The following is a 17,249-nucleotide window of genomic DNA, read 5'->3' on the forward strand; positions in this document are numbered from 1 at the left end:
GTCAGAGGACAGTCCAACACTAACGGTGATGAGAAAGAATGAGGATGGAGAATTAGGGGTGATGGAAGATTTTGCGTCAGGCAGGAGAAGGGGTCATACGGGAGGGAGGAGAGGTAAGGTTTATGATTGCCTAGGGGACCATCAGGCCTCCATTCCGGGAAGCCTTTCTGGCACTTAGTGGTAGCAGTATGGGCTCACCCTCGGGGACAAGTAGTGCACAGGAGAACAAAGTGCTAAATTGAACCGTAGGACAGCAAAATGCCCCCCACATCACTGCCCATCACAGGCAGAGTACACAGAGGAGAAGAGAAGAGGTGGTGGAGTGGCCTTCCTGACAGCTCACAACATTGATGTGCGCAATTAAAGTTTTGACACCTAGGACAACCCTGGCATAATAATGTGTGGTTTTATCGATTTGTCTAAACGCCAGCTCAGTATGTCTCAGTCTCTCATCAGACCACTATGTCTCAGTCTCTCCTCAGACCAGTATGTCTCAGTCTCTCCTCAGACCAGTATGTCTCAGTCTCTCCTCAGACCAGTATGTCTCAGTCTCTCCTCAGACCAGTATGTCTCAGTCTCTCCTCAGACCAGTATGTCTCAGTCTCTCCTCAGACCAGTATGTCTCAGTCTCTCCTCAGACCAGTATGTCTCAGTCTCTCCTCAGACCAGTATGTCTCAGTCTCTCCTCAGACCAGTATGTCTCAGTCTCTCCTCAGACCAGTATGTCTCAGTCTCTCCTCTCTCATCAGGCCAGTATGTCTCAGTCTCTCCTCTCTCATCAGGCCAGCATGTCTCAGTCTCTCCTCTCTCATCAGGCCAGCATGTCTCAGTCTCTCATCAGGCCAGCATGTCTCAGTCTCTCCTCAGGCCAGTATGTCTCAGTCTCTCCTCTCTCATCAGGCCAGCATGTCTCAGTCTCTCCTCTCTCATCAGGCCAGCATGTCTCAGTCTCTCATCAGGCCAGCATGTCTCAGTCTCTCATCAGGCCAGTATGTCTCAGTCTCTCCTCTCTCATCAGGCCAGCATGTCTCAGTCTCTCCTCTCTCATCAGGCCAGCATGTCTCAGTCTCTCCTCTCTCATCAGGCCAGCATGTCTCAGTCTGTCATCAGACCAGCATGTCTCAGTCTCTCCTCTCTCATCAGGCCAGCATGTCTCAGTCTCTCCTCTCTCATCAGGCCAGCATGTCTCAGTCTCTCCTCAGACCAGCATGTCTCAGTCTCTCCTCTCTCATCAGGCCAGCATGTCTCAGTCTCTCCTCAGACCAGCATGTCTCAGTCTCTCCTCTCTCATCAGGCCAGCATGTCTCAGTCTCTCCTCTCTCATCAGGCCAGTGTGTTTCTAATGGAAGGCTTTTTCACCGCTTGGTTATATTAACCGGTCTGTTCCTGTAGCATGCCCTTGAGAGAGAGGGAGAGAAGGAAAGAAAGATAGAAGTAACAGAGCAGGAGAGAGAAAAATAAAGAAAGAAGGAACAAGGAAGAGAGGAAAAGGAGCACAAAGGCGGATGGTCGGGTGGACGGGCATGCAAACTGACCGCAAGAAGCCCAAACATTTGACTAAAACAATAATTTCAAACCTTGCTTATATTTGTATACGATCACGTGTCTGTCTCTCTACTATGTGTGGGAAAACTTGGTAACAGATTTCCAAAATAAAAATCAATTGGAGCTGATTTCCTTGTGTTTTTACAGTATTTTATGTCCAACAATAAAAATAAAACTGTTTCTCAAAACTTGGGGGGGCCAAATAAAACTGTGGGTCAAATTCGGGCCACAGACCGCCAGTTGGGGAACCCTGATGTAGGGTAACAATAACCATGAGAGAACCCTGAAAGTGAGTGAATGATTGAGGTTGAGTTCTGTGTTACTCTCATCTGTTCTCTCAGTGCTATCTGTGTAACAGCTATGGCAGGAAACAACAGTGAGTTATTGGCAAAATAATAGACATGACTTGGTAATGAAATTCTCTGCTCCTCTTTACAAATCCAGCAAACAAATGAAACCCCTGGCTATTTAGTCAGTCCTAATAAGACTCTGTGCTTAACTCTACCGAATAAATCTTCATTTTATTCCTCAGTTTTAAAGTGTTATGTCCCCAGGCTGGCTACCTGCATATCTCTAACTGGAGGAGTGTGAATAGCAGTGAAGATAATGTCCCTAGCCAGCTGTTATAATGAGTTGATGAAGAGGGGTTTTCTCCAGATGTACCCACTGATCTCCTCATACTGGAGCCTAGCCAGACTCCATGACCATTCATAACAACTAATCATTTCCCCCTTAATGGGAAAGTCCTTTATAGCACTGTTTTATGCCTCGTTCTCTTCATGGCGGAAATATTAATATTGATGAGGCATTGTCTAACCTCGTTATAGTTTATAAAAAACTGTTGAGAATTGTTGTGCCTATTTCTTTCCTCCGCTCTCCCTAAAGAATCAGTGGGAGAGCCAATTAAATTAAATGCCAACATACCCTGCACAGAGGAACAAGAGAAGTGTCTGACTTGGCCTTAGAGTGAGAGGGTCCATTGATCAAGTCTCCAACTAACACCAAACTTACTTCATTTGAGTTCACTTGACCTGAGCTGCTCTCTTTTTCAGTGTTTCCCCTATATTCATTTAGCCTCTGCTTAACTCTATTTAATTTATTATATTACAAAATGATAATATATATTTTATCTATTATAGTTGCCCCCACTCCCCCCCAAAATAACAAATATAACTTAAACGACTAAAACCATAAAAAGTATGTAGAAATGATAATGGAGCTATAGACTCAGTGTTCAGTTTATTAGGTACACCCATCTAGTACTGGGTTGGACCCCCCCCTTTGCCTCCAGAACAGCCTGAATTCTTTGGGGCATGGGCACGTTGCTCAATTGGTAACATGTGCCAGGAAAACATTCCCCACAACATTACACCACCACCACCCAGTAGCGTAAACAACCAGGCAGGATGGGCCATGGACTGCTTTTGCCAAATCCAGACTTTGTCATCAGCATGATGCAACAGGAACCAGGATTCGTCGGACCAGGCTATATTTTTTTCCCACTGGAGCCACTTCTTGTTTTTAGCTGATAGGAGTGGAACCCGGTGTGGTCGTCCGCTGCAATAGCGTATCCGTGACAAGGACCGACGAGTTGTGCGTTCCAAGATGCCATTCTGCACACCACTGTTGTACTGTGCTGCTATTTGCCTGTTTGTGGCCCACCTGTTAGCTTGCAAGATTCTTGCCATTCTCCTTAGACCTCTCATCATCGAGCTGTCATGAGGCCCTCATGGATTTTGTTATAATGTTTAAGTCATTCAGATGGCTTATGTCGTGTTCATATGCTATGACAAAACGTGTAGAATAGAAAGAAACTATTAAACTGTTCTCTCCACCCCATAGCAAAATGTGTAGAATTGCAGGAAATTTGCTTTAAAACAAAGATATTGTCTCTGCGGCAAAGACGAGGTCCTCTAAAATTTTCCGGTCGGAGACTGCGCCAATAGCCCCGCCCACTACCAGCCAACCCCCCCCACGCTGACTTTGCCACCACTGCAGAAGAAAAATCGTAGGGGAAACACTGCTCATTATCAAACCAACTTGCACAACAGATCTGGAAAAAAATCTATTTATTTCAAAATATTTGTACCAGTTTGAGTTATAGCTGTTTACTGAGTCAATATTTACAGTGATTCCTTGGGCACACCTTCCTCTGAATGTTTAATCACCTTCACAATATCCTCAGACTGGGTTTACTTTGAAGAGAGAGCTACTGCTGTAGACTGCTACTCTCAAATATCCATCTCTTCACTGGTGAAGAGAGTCACCCTATCACTCTCCTCACCTTCTGGCCTAGTCACTCAGTGACAGTCACACCATGCGGATAGATAGATACATCCCTGTGTGAACAGTTGCTGCAGGCCAGCCGTGTGCTTGTCACATCAGTACCTTGGGCTGACTCTGGGTCAGTAAGGCATGGAGGTACTGATAAACTTGTCCATGCATCATCACTGTCTGTCTGTCTGTCTGTCTGTCTGTCACAGGGTCAGACCACCAATGAGGGGATTCTGTTACCTTTTACACTCAACTTCCACCACTTCACTTCAGCAGAACAATCAACGCTCCACACCACTGGCCCTGACACTCTGTGAGACCGAGGTTCCGTGCTTGTCATCGATTGCCCTTCTTGAAACAACGATGAGGCGGAGTGGTCTCGAGTGGCGGACGGGGGATGATGTAAGCAGAGCGGTACCTGATGGAGACAGACCCTGACGCACCATCTGTTTTCTGTCTGGCTGAGTAGAGGCGGAGGCAGTGACAGACGCAGAAGTAGAGGAAGAGACAAAGACAGAATCCCATGATGTCACAGATCCCTCTGGAACTTTCATTGCGCACACCTGGCCCCTATTCCCACTGATTGTATTTATGTGCCCTTTGTTCACCATGGTGCTGCCGATTATTGTTACTATGTCTGTTGGTGGGTGTGAGTACCTGTGCTGTGCGTTTTGGGCTTCCGTGCCTTTGTGGATCGCGCAGATGATTACGGGTCTCGTCCTGTGTGATAATCATTGTGCGCTTGTGTTATTTATTCGAGGTGCTCCTCGCTCTTTTGTTTGGGTTTCAACCCTGTGTTTTTGCTACGTGTTTGTTTGGTCTTCGTCCACGTGCCCTTACACGGCACGCCGTAATTTGGGGTATAATAAAAAAAACTATTACCGTAATTTCCGGACTATTGAGCGCACCTGAATATAAGCCGCACCCACAGAATTTTTTAAAAGTATTATTTTGAACATAAATAAGCCGCACATGTCTATAAGCCGCAGGTGCCTACCGGTACATTGAAACAAATGAACTTTACACAGGTTTTAAGGAAACACGGCTTGTAACAAAAATAAATAGGTTTTTAACGAAACACGGCTTGTAACAAAAAATAAAAAATTAGCAGTAAACAGTAGCCTACCAAGAAAGTCATTGGTCACTATCTTCCTCCTCCTGTGCACTGAAAACCACTGAAGTCATCTCCTTCGGTGTCGGAGTTGAATAGCCTCAGAATTGCTTCATCCGATATTGGATCGTTTTCATTGTCGCTCTCGTCACTGTTTGACCTTAACCCGTTCGGCAATTTCATTGGTCTAATGAAAGCTTCATGCCGCCAAAAAACTGAGCACGTCACAGAGGAAATGAAGAGGGTGAGAAAAAGAAATCTATCCTGCTCTCAGCAGGACTCTCCTCTAATCTTCCCTCTCTCCATCCCTTCCTCCACTAGCAAACTGATGCCTTTCGGGTGGATATGAGTAAGGCTCCTTTGGCACTAACCACATTTTAATGAAGATAAACTGACACATGGAATGAGAGTCAGCCAGTGCACCTTTAATTAGCCCCCTTATCATGCAGGCTCAACCAGAAGTGGATTCATGGCAGGGCCAGGCCAGGCAGAGGGCCAGCCAATCACGATGGCCTTATTTATATATATTACAAACAACAAATCAAATTAATTTATTTCATTTTATATATACACATAACATTAAGTACATTAATTTGATTTGTAGTTTGTATTGTCTCCTGACTAAACAGAAATGTTGAAAAATGCAGTAGGAGGCTAATTTGTTTTATCGCAATCATATGGTACCACTACCCCCCCACACACACACGTACCTACTAGCATGCTAACTGTGGGAAAATTGTTTAGACCCTCTGCAATTCTTTGCTAATGCGAACTAGCGCTAGCCAGCTAGTCACAAGTTATGGCAAAACAAAGTTCACTCATGCACTTTTTCAAAAAGCCACAGATGGAGGATGAAGACAACACCTGCTCCACTACCTCCATTGGCTAAACCAAATCTGTCAGAGTCATCGTCAGCCCACGAGGTTAGCTACTGCTTTGACTTCCAGACTTCCACATTCCCCGTTTTGGAATGATATTTTTTTTACCTTTATTTAACAAGTCAATTAAGAACAAATTCTTATTTACAATGACGGCCTACCCCGGCCAAGCCGTAACCCGGACGACGCTGGGGTGATTGTGCGCCGCCCTATGGGACTCCCAATCACGGCCGGTTGTGATACAGCCTGGAATCGAACCAGGTCTGTAGTGACGCCTCAAGCACTGAGATTGCAATGCCTTAGACCGCTGCACCACTCGGTATGGCCAGTTTTATTGGCTGGCATACAGTTCGACAAAGCACGCTCTTTTCTGTAAAGCTGTGTAGACATTTCTCCAAGGCCACTATGGAAGGCTCATTGGTTAGAGACATATATAAAGATTGGAAGCATCTTTGCGAGGCATGCTTCAACACCTGGCTAGCAAACCCCACTCTTTTGCACTGGATAAATGTGAAGGCCATCATCAAAGCCATCACAAATCAAAGCCAGGGTAATGTTTTAAATCAACTTAACCGCAAGTTCATAGCACTACATAGACAAGTGAAGAGGCCCTTAAAAAGTGAAACTTTTTGAACATTTCTACATATATAACCAAATATGACAACAACAAAAAATCTAAATCGTCTATAACAGCTGCCCAAAAACGCTAGACTCATGGTCCTGGACAGACAGCTGACTGAGCTAGACTCATGGTCCTGGACAGACAGCTGACTGAGCTAGACTCATGGTCCTGGACAGACAGCTGACTGAGCTGCATACCAGGTTCCAGGAGGATCAATATGGAATAATGAGAGTAGGGCTGTCTTCATCTAGGTCACAACAATAGACAAACACAGTCTGCTTAAACTATTAACACACAAACAATTATACGTTTTCATGTCTTTATTGAAAACACTGTGTAAACATTCACAGTGCAGGGTGGGAAAAGTATGTGAACCCTTGGATTTAATAACTTGTTGACCCTCCTTTGGCAGCAATAACCTCAACCAAACATTTTCTGTAGTTGCGGATCAGACTTCCTCTTTACAAAACTGTTTCAGTTCAGCAATATTCTTGGGATGTCTGGTGTGAACTGCTCTCTTGAGGTTATGCCACAGCATCTCAAAATCGGGTTGAGGTCAGGACTCTGACAGGGCCACTCCAGAAGGCGTATTTTCTTCAGTTGAAGCCTTTCTGTCGTTGATTTACTTCTGTGTTTTGGGTCGTTGTCCTGTTGCGGCACCCAACACATACATTTTTCCGTCAATGATAGCCAGCTGTCCAGGCCCACAATACATTACAGTTGGGATGAGGTTTTGATGTTGGTGTGCTGTGCCTTTTTTTTCTCCACACATAGTGTTGTGTGTTCCTTCCAAACAACTCAACTGTAGTTTCATCTGTCCACAGAATATTTTGCCAGTAGCACTGTGGAACATCTAGGTGCACTTTTTGTTTTTTTTGGACAGCAGTGGCTTCTTCCGTGGTGTCCTCCATGAACACCATTCTTGTTTAGTGTTTTATGTATCGTAGACTCATCAACAGAGATGTTTGCATGTTCCAGAGATTTCTGTAAGTCTTTAGCTGACACTCTAGGATTCTTCTTAACCTCATTAAGCATTCTGCGCTGTGCTCTTGCAGTCATCTTTGCAGGACGGCCACTCCTATGGAGAGTAGCAATTGTGCTGAACTTTCTCCATTTATAGACAATTTGTCTTACCGTGGACTGATGAACATCAAGGCTTTAGAAATATTTTTGTAACCCTTTCCGACATCATGCAAGTCAACAATTCTTAATCTTAGGTCTTCTGAGATCTCTTTTGTCCGAGGCATGGTTCACATCAGGCAATGCTTCTTGTGAATAGCAAACACACATTTTTTTATGTTTTTTATAGGGCAAGGCAGCTCTAACCAACATCTCCAATCTCGTCTCATTGATTGGACTCCATGTTAGCTGACTCCTGACTCCAATTCGCTTTTGGAGTAGTCATTAGCCTAGGGGTTCACATACTTTTTCCAACCTTTAATGTTTAAATTATATTTTCAATATAGACAGGAAAATTCAATAATTTGTGTGTTATTAGTTTAGGCACACTATGTGTGTCTATTGTTGTGACTTAGATGAAGATCAGATCAAATTTGATGAGCAATTTATGCAGAAATCCAGGTAATTCCAAAGGGTTCACATACTTTTTCTTGCCACTGTATGCATTGAGCTTGTCTGATGCTTAAAGCTTACGGTTTGATGAAATAAGACAAATGCCTCAAGAGGGCGCCAGAGATCTAGATAACCAGAATAAAAAACCTGACCTAACTATTCACCTCTTGCAGATTCTGCCATTACTCTCCTGAAGTTGCCAATAATAGGCTACATGAGGAGTCTGCAAACTTTCTCATGTTGAATGCCAATTTATCTTCCCATTTCTACCAATCTGCATGCCAGTTTTTAATATATGTATATTTTCATGAAACGGTTCCATTTAATTTATAATAAAGTCTTCATATCTCAAAAATTGTGTTGTGGTTAATCAAAATTCTATCCAAATCTAAATGAAAATTATACAAACCTAAAAAGTAAATTCTATTGCCAACTATGTAAAATTTGCCTACATAAAGCCAACACATAACATTGCAGCCTGCAGGTAGAAAATATCAAAATAAAAATAAATATCCTATAAATCACATTGGCTACGCATGGCCTGTCTGCAACGAACTTGAAATATTGTATCAACCATTAACTTGGGTCCGGCTGAAGCTTGCGCTAGCATTGAATAAAATATTCTGGGCCCTTAGAACTTCCAGCGCCAGTGAGCTCAGGACAGACACAGTTGTAGGCTATTTGTGCAAGAGATAAGAAACACACCGGAGCTGAGTACCAGCACCTCAAATTTTCTACTGTTTGAGCTCCTGTTCCTCATAGAATATTAGCTCTACAGTATTGTGGAGCTCCTACACCTAAATATAAACAGTACCAGCACCCAAAATGAGTATATAGTTCAGTCCAAGTCAAGCACTGATAAGAATTTATGAGGTAGGCCTATTTTATGACGTTTCTACTGGATCAGAGCATGACATTTTTCCCTTTCACGCTGAGTGGTTATCGAAAGGGAGAGAGCTGGAAAGATTTTTCAAATACATTGAGGGACTATTGTTATTCTCAATGGATGTAAAAACAGACTTTGCTTGCTGTTTGAGGTGAAGAAAACATGAATTTGAGAAGCTCCATAGGTCATTAGTTGTGGTGCGTTAAGCCAATCAGAAATACTATCAGATCCCCAAATGAGCACATTTATATGCCTACATTTGTGCGCAGGCCAGGTGGCCTATAGGCCTACTTCTATGCGTACGCGTCCTTACTCAACATTGACAGGAGTGCTCCAAACAAAAGGCCAAGACTAAATTGACACCTCGTAAATGGAATGAAATAAACCAAAACTTATCTCTCACAAGTGTAGCATTGGTTATAAATGTCCACTCAAACAATGAGAACAGGAATACTTGAATAATAATATTGAATGCATTAAAATAAATTACCATAACCAAATAAACAACATTGTAGATTAGAAATTATGGGAATTAACGGTAAATGTACTAATGGCGATATATGTAATGGGGAATTGATCTACACTAACAAGTAAAGCAAACAATTCACACAATGAAGTTATGAAACAATGAATGTGCACAAATTGGCTGGAGAGAGAAGTGCATTGTGCATCTGGGCGCATGATCAATCCCACGTCTGCATTGGCCATGCAGCATTTATGGTGATATGGCCTCAGCAGAAGTCAAGGCATTCATACTTATTGCGCTTCGCTGAGCAGTGCAGAGCTGTTTTCAAGGTAGTGAGTTTGTGTTTATACAGGATCTACTGCCCCAACCTACCGTCAACTAATTATGCCAATGCGGAGCTATACAGAGCCCTCCGCATTGTTACAAAATTTGGGAGGCATAAGCCCATGCGGTACGGAGCTTGATTTGGCCTCTGCATGCCTCTGGAGGCTCCGCATTTGCATCACACCATCCCTATGGAGCATCCGACTACATTTTTTTCAGATCAAACATAAATTCGCTTTTAGTCTAGGCCTCCACAATGGATTCGTTCACTGAGATGGGCGCAAATATATATATATTTGTTACTGCACGATGACAACAACCAAGGTCGACCAACAGCCTTATGACCAAACAATTTGCCAGTCACCTAATTGGGGTCAGACCTAAATGAAAGCAGCAGCGCCCTGTCTGCCAGGGTCTAGGACTTTTCCACTGAAATAATCACTGGTGGTCCCATGTGGTCACTACCATATCTCTGCTGAAGATGCTGAATGAAGCGTGTTTATGAGGTCAGGAATTCCCATCCCTTATTGAAGGTTTAGACAGCTGTAACCCTGACATTTCTCCTAATATCAATAGACAACTAAGGGCCATCATCACACTTCCTATGACTTACGGTTGAGAGACTTCTCCACTTGCCTGGCTATGCAGACTCCTTGCTCCGGCCAAACGCCACACCAACAAACCTTAGTTTCTTCTCCGCAAAGAGTCTGGATCTGAGTACCGAATGTGAACACATTCAGGGCAGTCTGGTTGGGCCAGAGCCAGAACACATGTGGGTAAAGTGGCAGTTTAAAAATGTGTCATTAGCTTTGATATTCTGATTGGTTAGAGCCAATCCAATCACTGATGACTTCGTTTTGTACAACACCCCTCCTGCCCCTCTTCACCACAAACGACTTCAATGATGGCAGTCTCAGACTAAAGTATGAAGCAAACGACAGAGCAGTGGAAGAATGTAGTGCAAGTGGGCAGGCCATTTTTTCGCTACAGGCCGTATCAAAACAACCATCAGATCTTGCATGCTGACTGCACGTCTCAACAATTATAGCCTGGTTGTCCTTTGAAACGGAACTCAGAGACTCTTTGGACTATGATGATATAATCTCCACCTTCAACACCATGCCTAGGCATCTACACTTGTGCTGTAAAATGTGAAACAAGAAAGTTAAGTCTGGATACTGTTTATTTTCAATTTAGCCTAATGTTTTCATGCCTGTCTTGGTAGGTCAGGCCTATGTGTTTGATTCAAAGTGAGTTACTGTATTCATACCCACCGTGATATTAGGCTATTTATGATGAGTTCATGTTTTAATGCCTGCCTTGGTAGGCCAGGTTTATGTTTGCGGATTCAAGTGAGCTGTTGTACTCATACCTGCTGTGGTATTATGCATAATGATTTCATGTCTGAATGCCTATAGAGTAGCGTTTGCTTATTCAAAGTGAGCTATTCATTTCATACCCATAAGTTTCATAGCCGTACAGTTCAAGATATAGGCTTAAGTGTTTGTATTGTGTTGTGTCTGGCTGTTTTCATATGGCAAAAAGTGGGCACTTTTGGGCTTTTGAGCACCACACGGGCAGGTAATGCTGAGCCCGCAAATGTCAAATCAAAGATTTCAGCACCAGACAGCTCCGCCCTCCGCTCTGTTCTCTGACTCCTGATATTCGCATTCACAATGAGAATTATTCACATTCACAATGAGAATTATTCGCATTCACAATGAGAATTATTCGCATTCACAATGAGAATTATTCGCATTCACAATGAGAATTATTCGCATTCACAATGAGAATTATTCACAATGAAAGTTATTCGCATTCACAATGAGAATTATTCGCATTCACAATGAGAATTATTCGCATTCACAATGAGAATTATTCACATTCACAATGAGAATTATTCACATTCACAATGAGAATTATTCGCATTCACAATGAGAATTATTCACATTCACAATGAGAATTATTCACATTCACAATGAGAATTGGGCATTTATTAATGTCTCAAAAGTTCTACAGTTTAGCCTCTTTATTTTGCTTCTCGGTAGAAGAACTTTAGGGACAGTTTATGAGGTTTAGGCCAGAGGACCAGACTCGATCCAGTAGCGATCATCAGTTCCCCATACACGAAATAGCCTAGGCCTACAGAAATCATGTGGCAAAGACTAAAGCATAAAAAAGTTATACAAAAATATAAATATTAAGGTAGAAATATGTGGAAACCATGGTGTATGAAATTTAATGTAGCCTAAGCCTTTTTTTTAACCCATAAATGTCCTCTAGCAAAACATACAATACAGAGATGAATCAGCAGCGACTAGCATCCGCTTATCTGGCCTCTTAGCCTAACATATCAGCCATAAGGGCTAAGCCTTTTATTTAATTCTGGGTATTGCCATGATTTTAGGTCATTCAGAGTAGCCTACATCTGTTTTTCATTGATTTTCTTTACACAGAGTGCCTATTCATTCGCCAGGCAGGCCATTTGGGAAAAATTTGGAAAATGTTTTCCATGCACCACAACTACACCACTGATGTCTGTGTATTTTTGCAGGAAAATGTTGGCCCAGTCACTTTTACTCAGGCCCAGCCACACGGCAATTTCTACCTACGCCTCTGGACTCAAAGGCCATTGCTGTCTTACCGTCTTATGGTTGACCAGTCAGGGGGATGTCTAGGGACCGGCAGAATATTATAGTAGACACAAACACCTACACACACACACGTTTGTATCCACGCACCCATTGCACACACACACACACACCTATGGGTTCAGATGTGATATATGTAAACAGACTCACCTGTACACTTGTTAGTGTGGTGTATTGGTAGGCTTTGATAACCAGGTAGTTAGCCTCGATGTCTATTAATCCCAGAATCATGTACTTCCACCATCGCCTCTTCAGTATAGCCAGCAGATTCTCCTCACCTGTGAAGAGAATGAGAGAGACATGTTCTAACAACGTCTGTTCCCACAGGGAATATAATTGTACGCTCATCAGATATTGTGGGTGGATATACACTATATATCCAAAAGTATGTGGACACCCCTTCAAATTAGTGGATTTGGCTATTTCAGGCACACCCGTTGCTGACAGGTGTATAAAATCGAGCACACAGCCATGCAATCTCCATCGACAAACATTGGCAGCAGAATGGCTTTACTGAAGAGCTCATTGACTTTCAACGTAGCACCGTCATAGGATGACACCTTTCCAACAAGTCAGTTCGTCAAATTGCTGCCCTGCTAGAGCTGCCCCGGTCAACTGTAAGTGCTATTATTGTGAAGTGGAAACGTCTAGGAGCAACAAAAATTGTCTGTCCTCGGTTGTAACACTCACTACCAAATTCCAAACTACCTCTGGAAGCAACGTCAGCACAAAAAATGTAAGTCGGGAGCTTCATGAAATGGGCTTCCATGGCTGAGCAGCCACACACAAGCCTAAGATCACCATGTGCAATGCCAAGTGTCGGCTGGATTGGTGATAAGATCGCCTCCATTGAACTTTGAAGCAGTGGAATCCCGCTTCACCATCTGGAAGTCCAACAAGTCTGAGTTTGGCGAATGCCAGGAGAACGCTACCTGCCCGAATGCATAGTGCCAACTGTAAAGTTTTGTTGCGGAATAATGGTCTGTGGCTGTTTTTAATGGTTCAGGCTCCTTAGTTCCAGTGAAGGGAAATCTTAACGCTACAGCATACAATGACATTCTAAATGATTCTGTGCTTCCAACTTTGTGGGAACAGTTTGGGGAAGGCCCTTTCCTGTTTCAGCATGACAATGCCCCATGCACAAAGCGAGTTCTATACAGAAATGGTTTGTCGAGATCGGTGTGGAAGAACTTGACTGGCCTACATGGAGCCCTGACCTCAACCCCATCGAACACCTTTGGGATGAATTGAAACGCCGATTGCGAGCCAGGCCTAATCGCCCAACATCAGTGCCCTAATGCTCTTGTGGCTGAATGGAAGCAAGTCCCCACAGCAGTGTTCTAGTTGAAAACCTTTTTGTTATAGCAGCAAAGGGGGGACCAACTCCATATTTATGCCCATGATTTTGGAATGAGATGTTTGACGAGCAGGTGTCCATATACTTTTGGTCATGTAGCATTGACTAGAGTTAAGTGCGTAAACTTCTTTTAAGCCTTAACAAGCTGAAACTACCGTATATAAGATTTCCCTTTCAGCTTCAGTGCATGGCTAACATTTCAAAATTAATTACAAGACAGATACAACAAGGGAAGCAATTAACCTGACAAAAACAAACAGATGAAAAAAACCACCCTTGAGAGAAGTCAGCCTCTTCCCAAGGATCATGGGAGGAAAAAAAACTTCCTGCAATCTCAATAGAACAACGCGGCTAGCTAGTTATTTGTTTTCAGTTATTATAGCTAGCATTGTGTGCAGTAATCTCTTAGCACAACAAGCCCAACATGAGAGCATTCTAAAATGTCTGCTTTTTTTTAATGACCATAATTGGTAAAAGAAAGCTCTCTGGGATCAGAGTGTGGGTAGAGTGAGAGAGAAAGAGAGTCAGGCCGGAGGGGAGGAATAATTGGAGACAACACTATTTACAGAGGAGCAGGTAGGAGGCATCCAAAAGCTAATTATTCATTCATGCTCAAAAACATCAAACTGTCAAACAGGTCGGTGGGGTTATTACTACAGTAGCTACAGTATAGTCTTGTACACTGATACCGCTAGAGCACTGATAAATGTGCTGGTACTTTATGAGAAATCTAAGCTAATACTGTAGCTATGAGCGAAGAGGCTGTGTTTGTTAAACAGTTGACGTAACCCATTTTGCAGTGCTTGAATAATTACATAAACTTGGAACAGATGCACTGAATTAAATAGTCTAATTACTATGCATTTGCATATATTGACAGTCTTTCTAAGCACACAGAGATATGCCACCAGTTGTACAGATTCCTGGAGTTAAACATTTGTAGGGAAAAGGATCAAAATGGCTTCCTTTCCTTGACTGGTGGGATTGCAGAGTGCAGTGCTGTGATGGGTTTCCTTTCCCAGACTCTGAATGGTTCTGTGCTCTACTACAGGCCATTACAATCACCGGGTAACGGTCACACAGCACAAAAAACAGCCAGCCTGCCACTGTTCACGGAGAAAGGTTTTTTCCTAAAAGTACAGGTGTATTTACCTAGTTTTATGTCCGTAGCTTAGCGTCCAGCTTCAAGAGCAGGTTATCTGTTAGTTTAAACAGGGATGTCACTGTGTGTTCTTTCTCTATACATATGTCTAAGGACCAGGGAAGTCACCAGGATCTGGCTTTCGGGGCTTTAGTCCAACATGATTTTGGGTCATTCCCAAATCTTTTGTCCTGCTGCGATGGTGTAAAAAGTGGTTTGAGATAAAACACCCAGAAGTCATCCAACCGTTATAAATCAGGGGTGTAGTGCCACTTCCATGCTCCGCCACTTCCAGAATGGTGCCATGTCTTGCAAGATCACTTTATGATTCATTAGTATTCTAGATAACAAACCGAATATAATAGCATAGATAATGTTAGGCTACTGTCATACCAGAAAACACCACATCATTTCTGATGACAATTTAGGATGATTGTGCTGAAATGTTTTTTTTTTCTCATGTGGACAGACCTCAACAGCAGGTGCCATGGGCTAAAATATGCTTTGATTGAAACAAAATCCAGGTGGCTGTGTTTAACTCCATCTGCTCTAAAATGAGATTAAACAGCTATGCTACTTAGCCTACGTCATTTAAGAAGATTGAAATGCATATTACCATGAAACTGAAATTGGGATCAAATGGTCGGCATGCATGCAGCATGGACGTTTCACCTGTAAAACATGAAGAATTATCATTCACAATTGACAGTGATGATGGCCTAATTTATAATAAGGTAGGCCTAATTTATAATAAAGGTAGACCTAATTTATAACAAGGCAGGTCTAATTAGTTTTTTTAGGATTTTAAACATAGAACATTTTCATTGAGACACTTATGTGTAAGCACAGGCAATCATGCAACTTGGATGATATAGGCCTATTGTATGTACAGTGGGAAGAAAAAGTATGTGAGCCCTTTGGAAATAACTGGATTTCTGCATAAATTGGTCATAACATTTAATCTGATCTTCATCTGGGAATACATTTTTCCGTCGATGATAGCAAGCTGTCCAAGCCCCGAGGCAGTAAAGCAGCCCCAAACCATGATGCTCCCTCCACCATACTTGACAGTTGGGATGAGGTTTTGATGTTAGTGTGCTGTGCCTTTTTTTCTCCAAACATAGTGTTGTGTGTTTCTTCCAAACAACTCAACTGTAGATTCATCTGTCCACAGAATATTTTTCCAGTAGCGCTGTGGAACATCCAGGTGCACTTTTGCCTACTTCAGACATGCAGCAATGTTTTTTTTGGACAGCAGTAGCTTCTTCTGTGGTGTCCTCCCATTAACACCATTCTTATTTAGTGTTTTACGTATCGTAGACTCATCAACAGAGATGTTAGCATGTTCCAAAGATTTCTGTAAGTCTTTAGCTGACACTCTAGGATTCTTCTTAACCTCATTGAGCATTCTGCGCTGTGCTCTTGCAGTCATTTTTGCAGGACGGCCACTCCTAGGGAGAGTAGCAACAGTGCTGAACTTTCTCCATTTATAGACAATATGTCTTACCTTGGACTGATGAAAATTAAGGCTTTTAGAGATACTTTTGTAACCCTTTCCAGCTTTATGCAAGTCAACAATTCTTAATCTTAGGTCTTCTGAGATCTCTTTTGTTCGAGACATGGTTCACATCAGGCAATTCTTCTTGTGAATAGCAAACTCAAATTTTGTGAGTGTTTTTTTATAGGGCAAGAAGGTTCTAACCAACATCTCCAATCTCGTCTCATTGATTGGACTCTAGGTTGGAGAAGTAATTAGACTAGGGGTTCACATACTTTTCCCAACCTACACTGTGAATGTTTAAATTATGTATTCAATATAGACAAGAAAAATACAATAATTTGTGTTATTAATTTAAGCACACTGTCACGTCCTGACCATGGTAAGCTGTTATTTTCTATGGTAGAGTAGGTCAGGGCGTGACAGGGGGTGTTCTAGTTTTGTATTTCTATGTTGGGTTGTTCTAGTTTTTGTATTTCTATGTTGGGTTGTTCTACTTTTTGTATTTCTATGTTGGGCTTTGTTTGAGATGATCTCCAATTAGAGGCAGCTGGTCATCGTTGTCTCTAATTGGAGGTCATATTTAAGTTGGTGTTTGTCTCACCTGGGTTTATGGGAGATTCATTTTGAGTAGTGTGTTTCACCTCTGTGTCACGGTTTGTTGTTTTGTTTATTCAGTTTATGTACTGCATAGTTTCACAGTATAAATAAAATGTGGAACGACACACACGCTGCACTTTGGTCCGCTCATTCCTACGACAACCGTGACAGAATCTCCCACCACAAAAGGACCAAGCAGCGTGCCCAGGAGGAGCAGGGATCCTGGGCCAGGGAAAGGAGAGAGTGGAGGATGTCCTGGACATGGGAGGAGGTAATGGCAGGGGACAAGACCCTGCCATGGAAGCAGGTGGAGACAGCGAGGGA

The 17,249-nt window shown here is 42.6% G+C and overlaps 1 protein-coding gene across 1 annotated transcript in view; it reads right to left on the minus strand.

Annotated features, from left to right (window-relative positions):
* Positions 1-17,249, minus strand: part of LOC106571386 (solute carrier family 35 member F1) — a 135,967-nt gene that overhangs the window by 34,124 nt on the left and 84,594 nt on the right. Inside the window, exon 3 of the mRNA XM_014144409.3 lies at positions 12,480-12,607. Within this exon, the coding sequence (XP_013999884.1) occupies positions 12,480-12,607 (128 nt within the window). The remainder of the gene's footprint in view (positions 1-12,479; positions 12,608-17,249) is intronic.

The sequence above is a fragment of the Salmo salar genome, chromosome 15 (assembly GCF_965601325.2).
Source record: "Salmo salar chromosome 15, fSalSal1, whole genome shotgun sequence".
Lineage (NCBI taxonomy): Eukaryota > Metazoa > Chordata > Actinopteri > Salmoniformes > Salmonidae > Salmo > Salmo salar.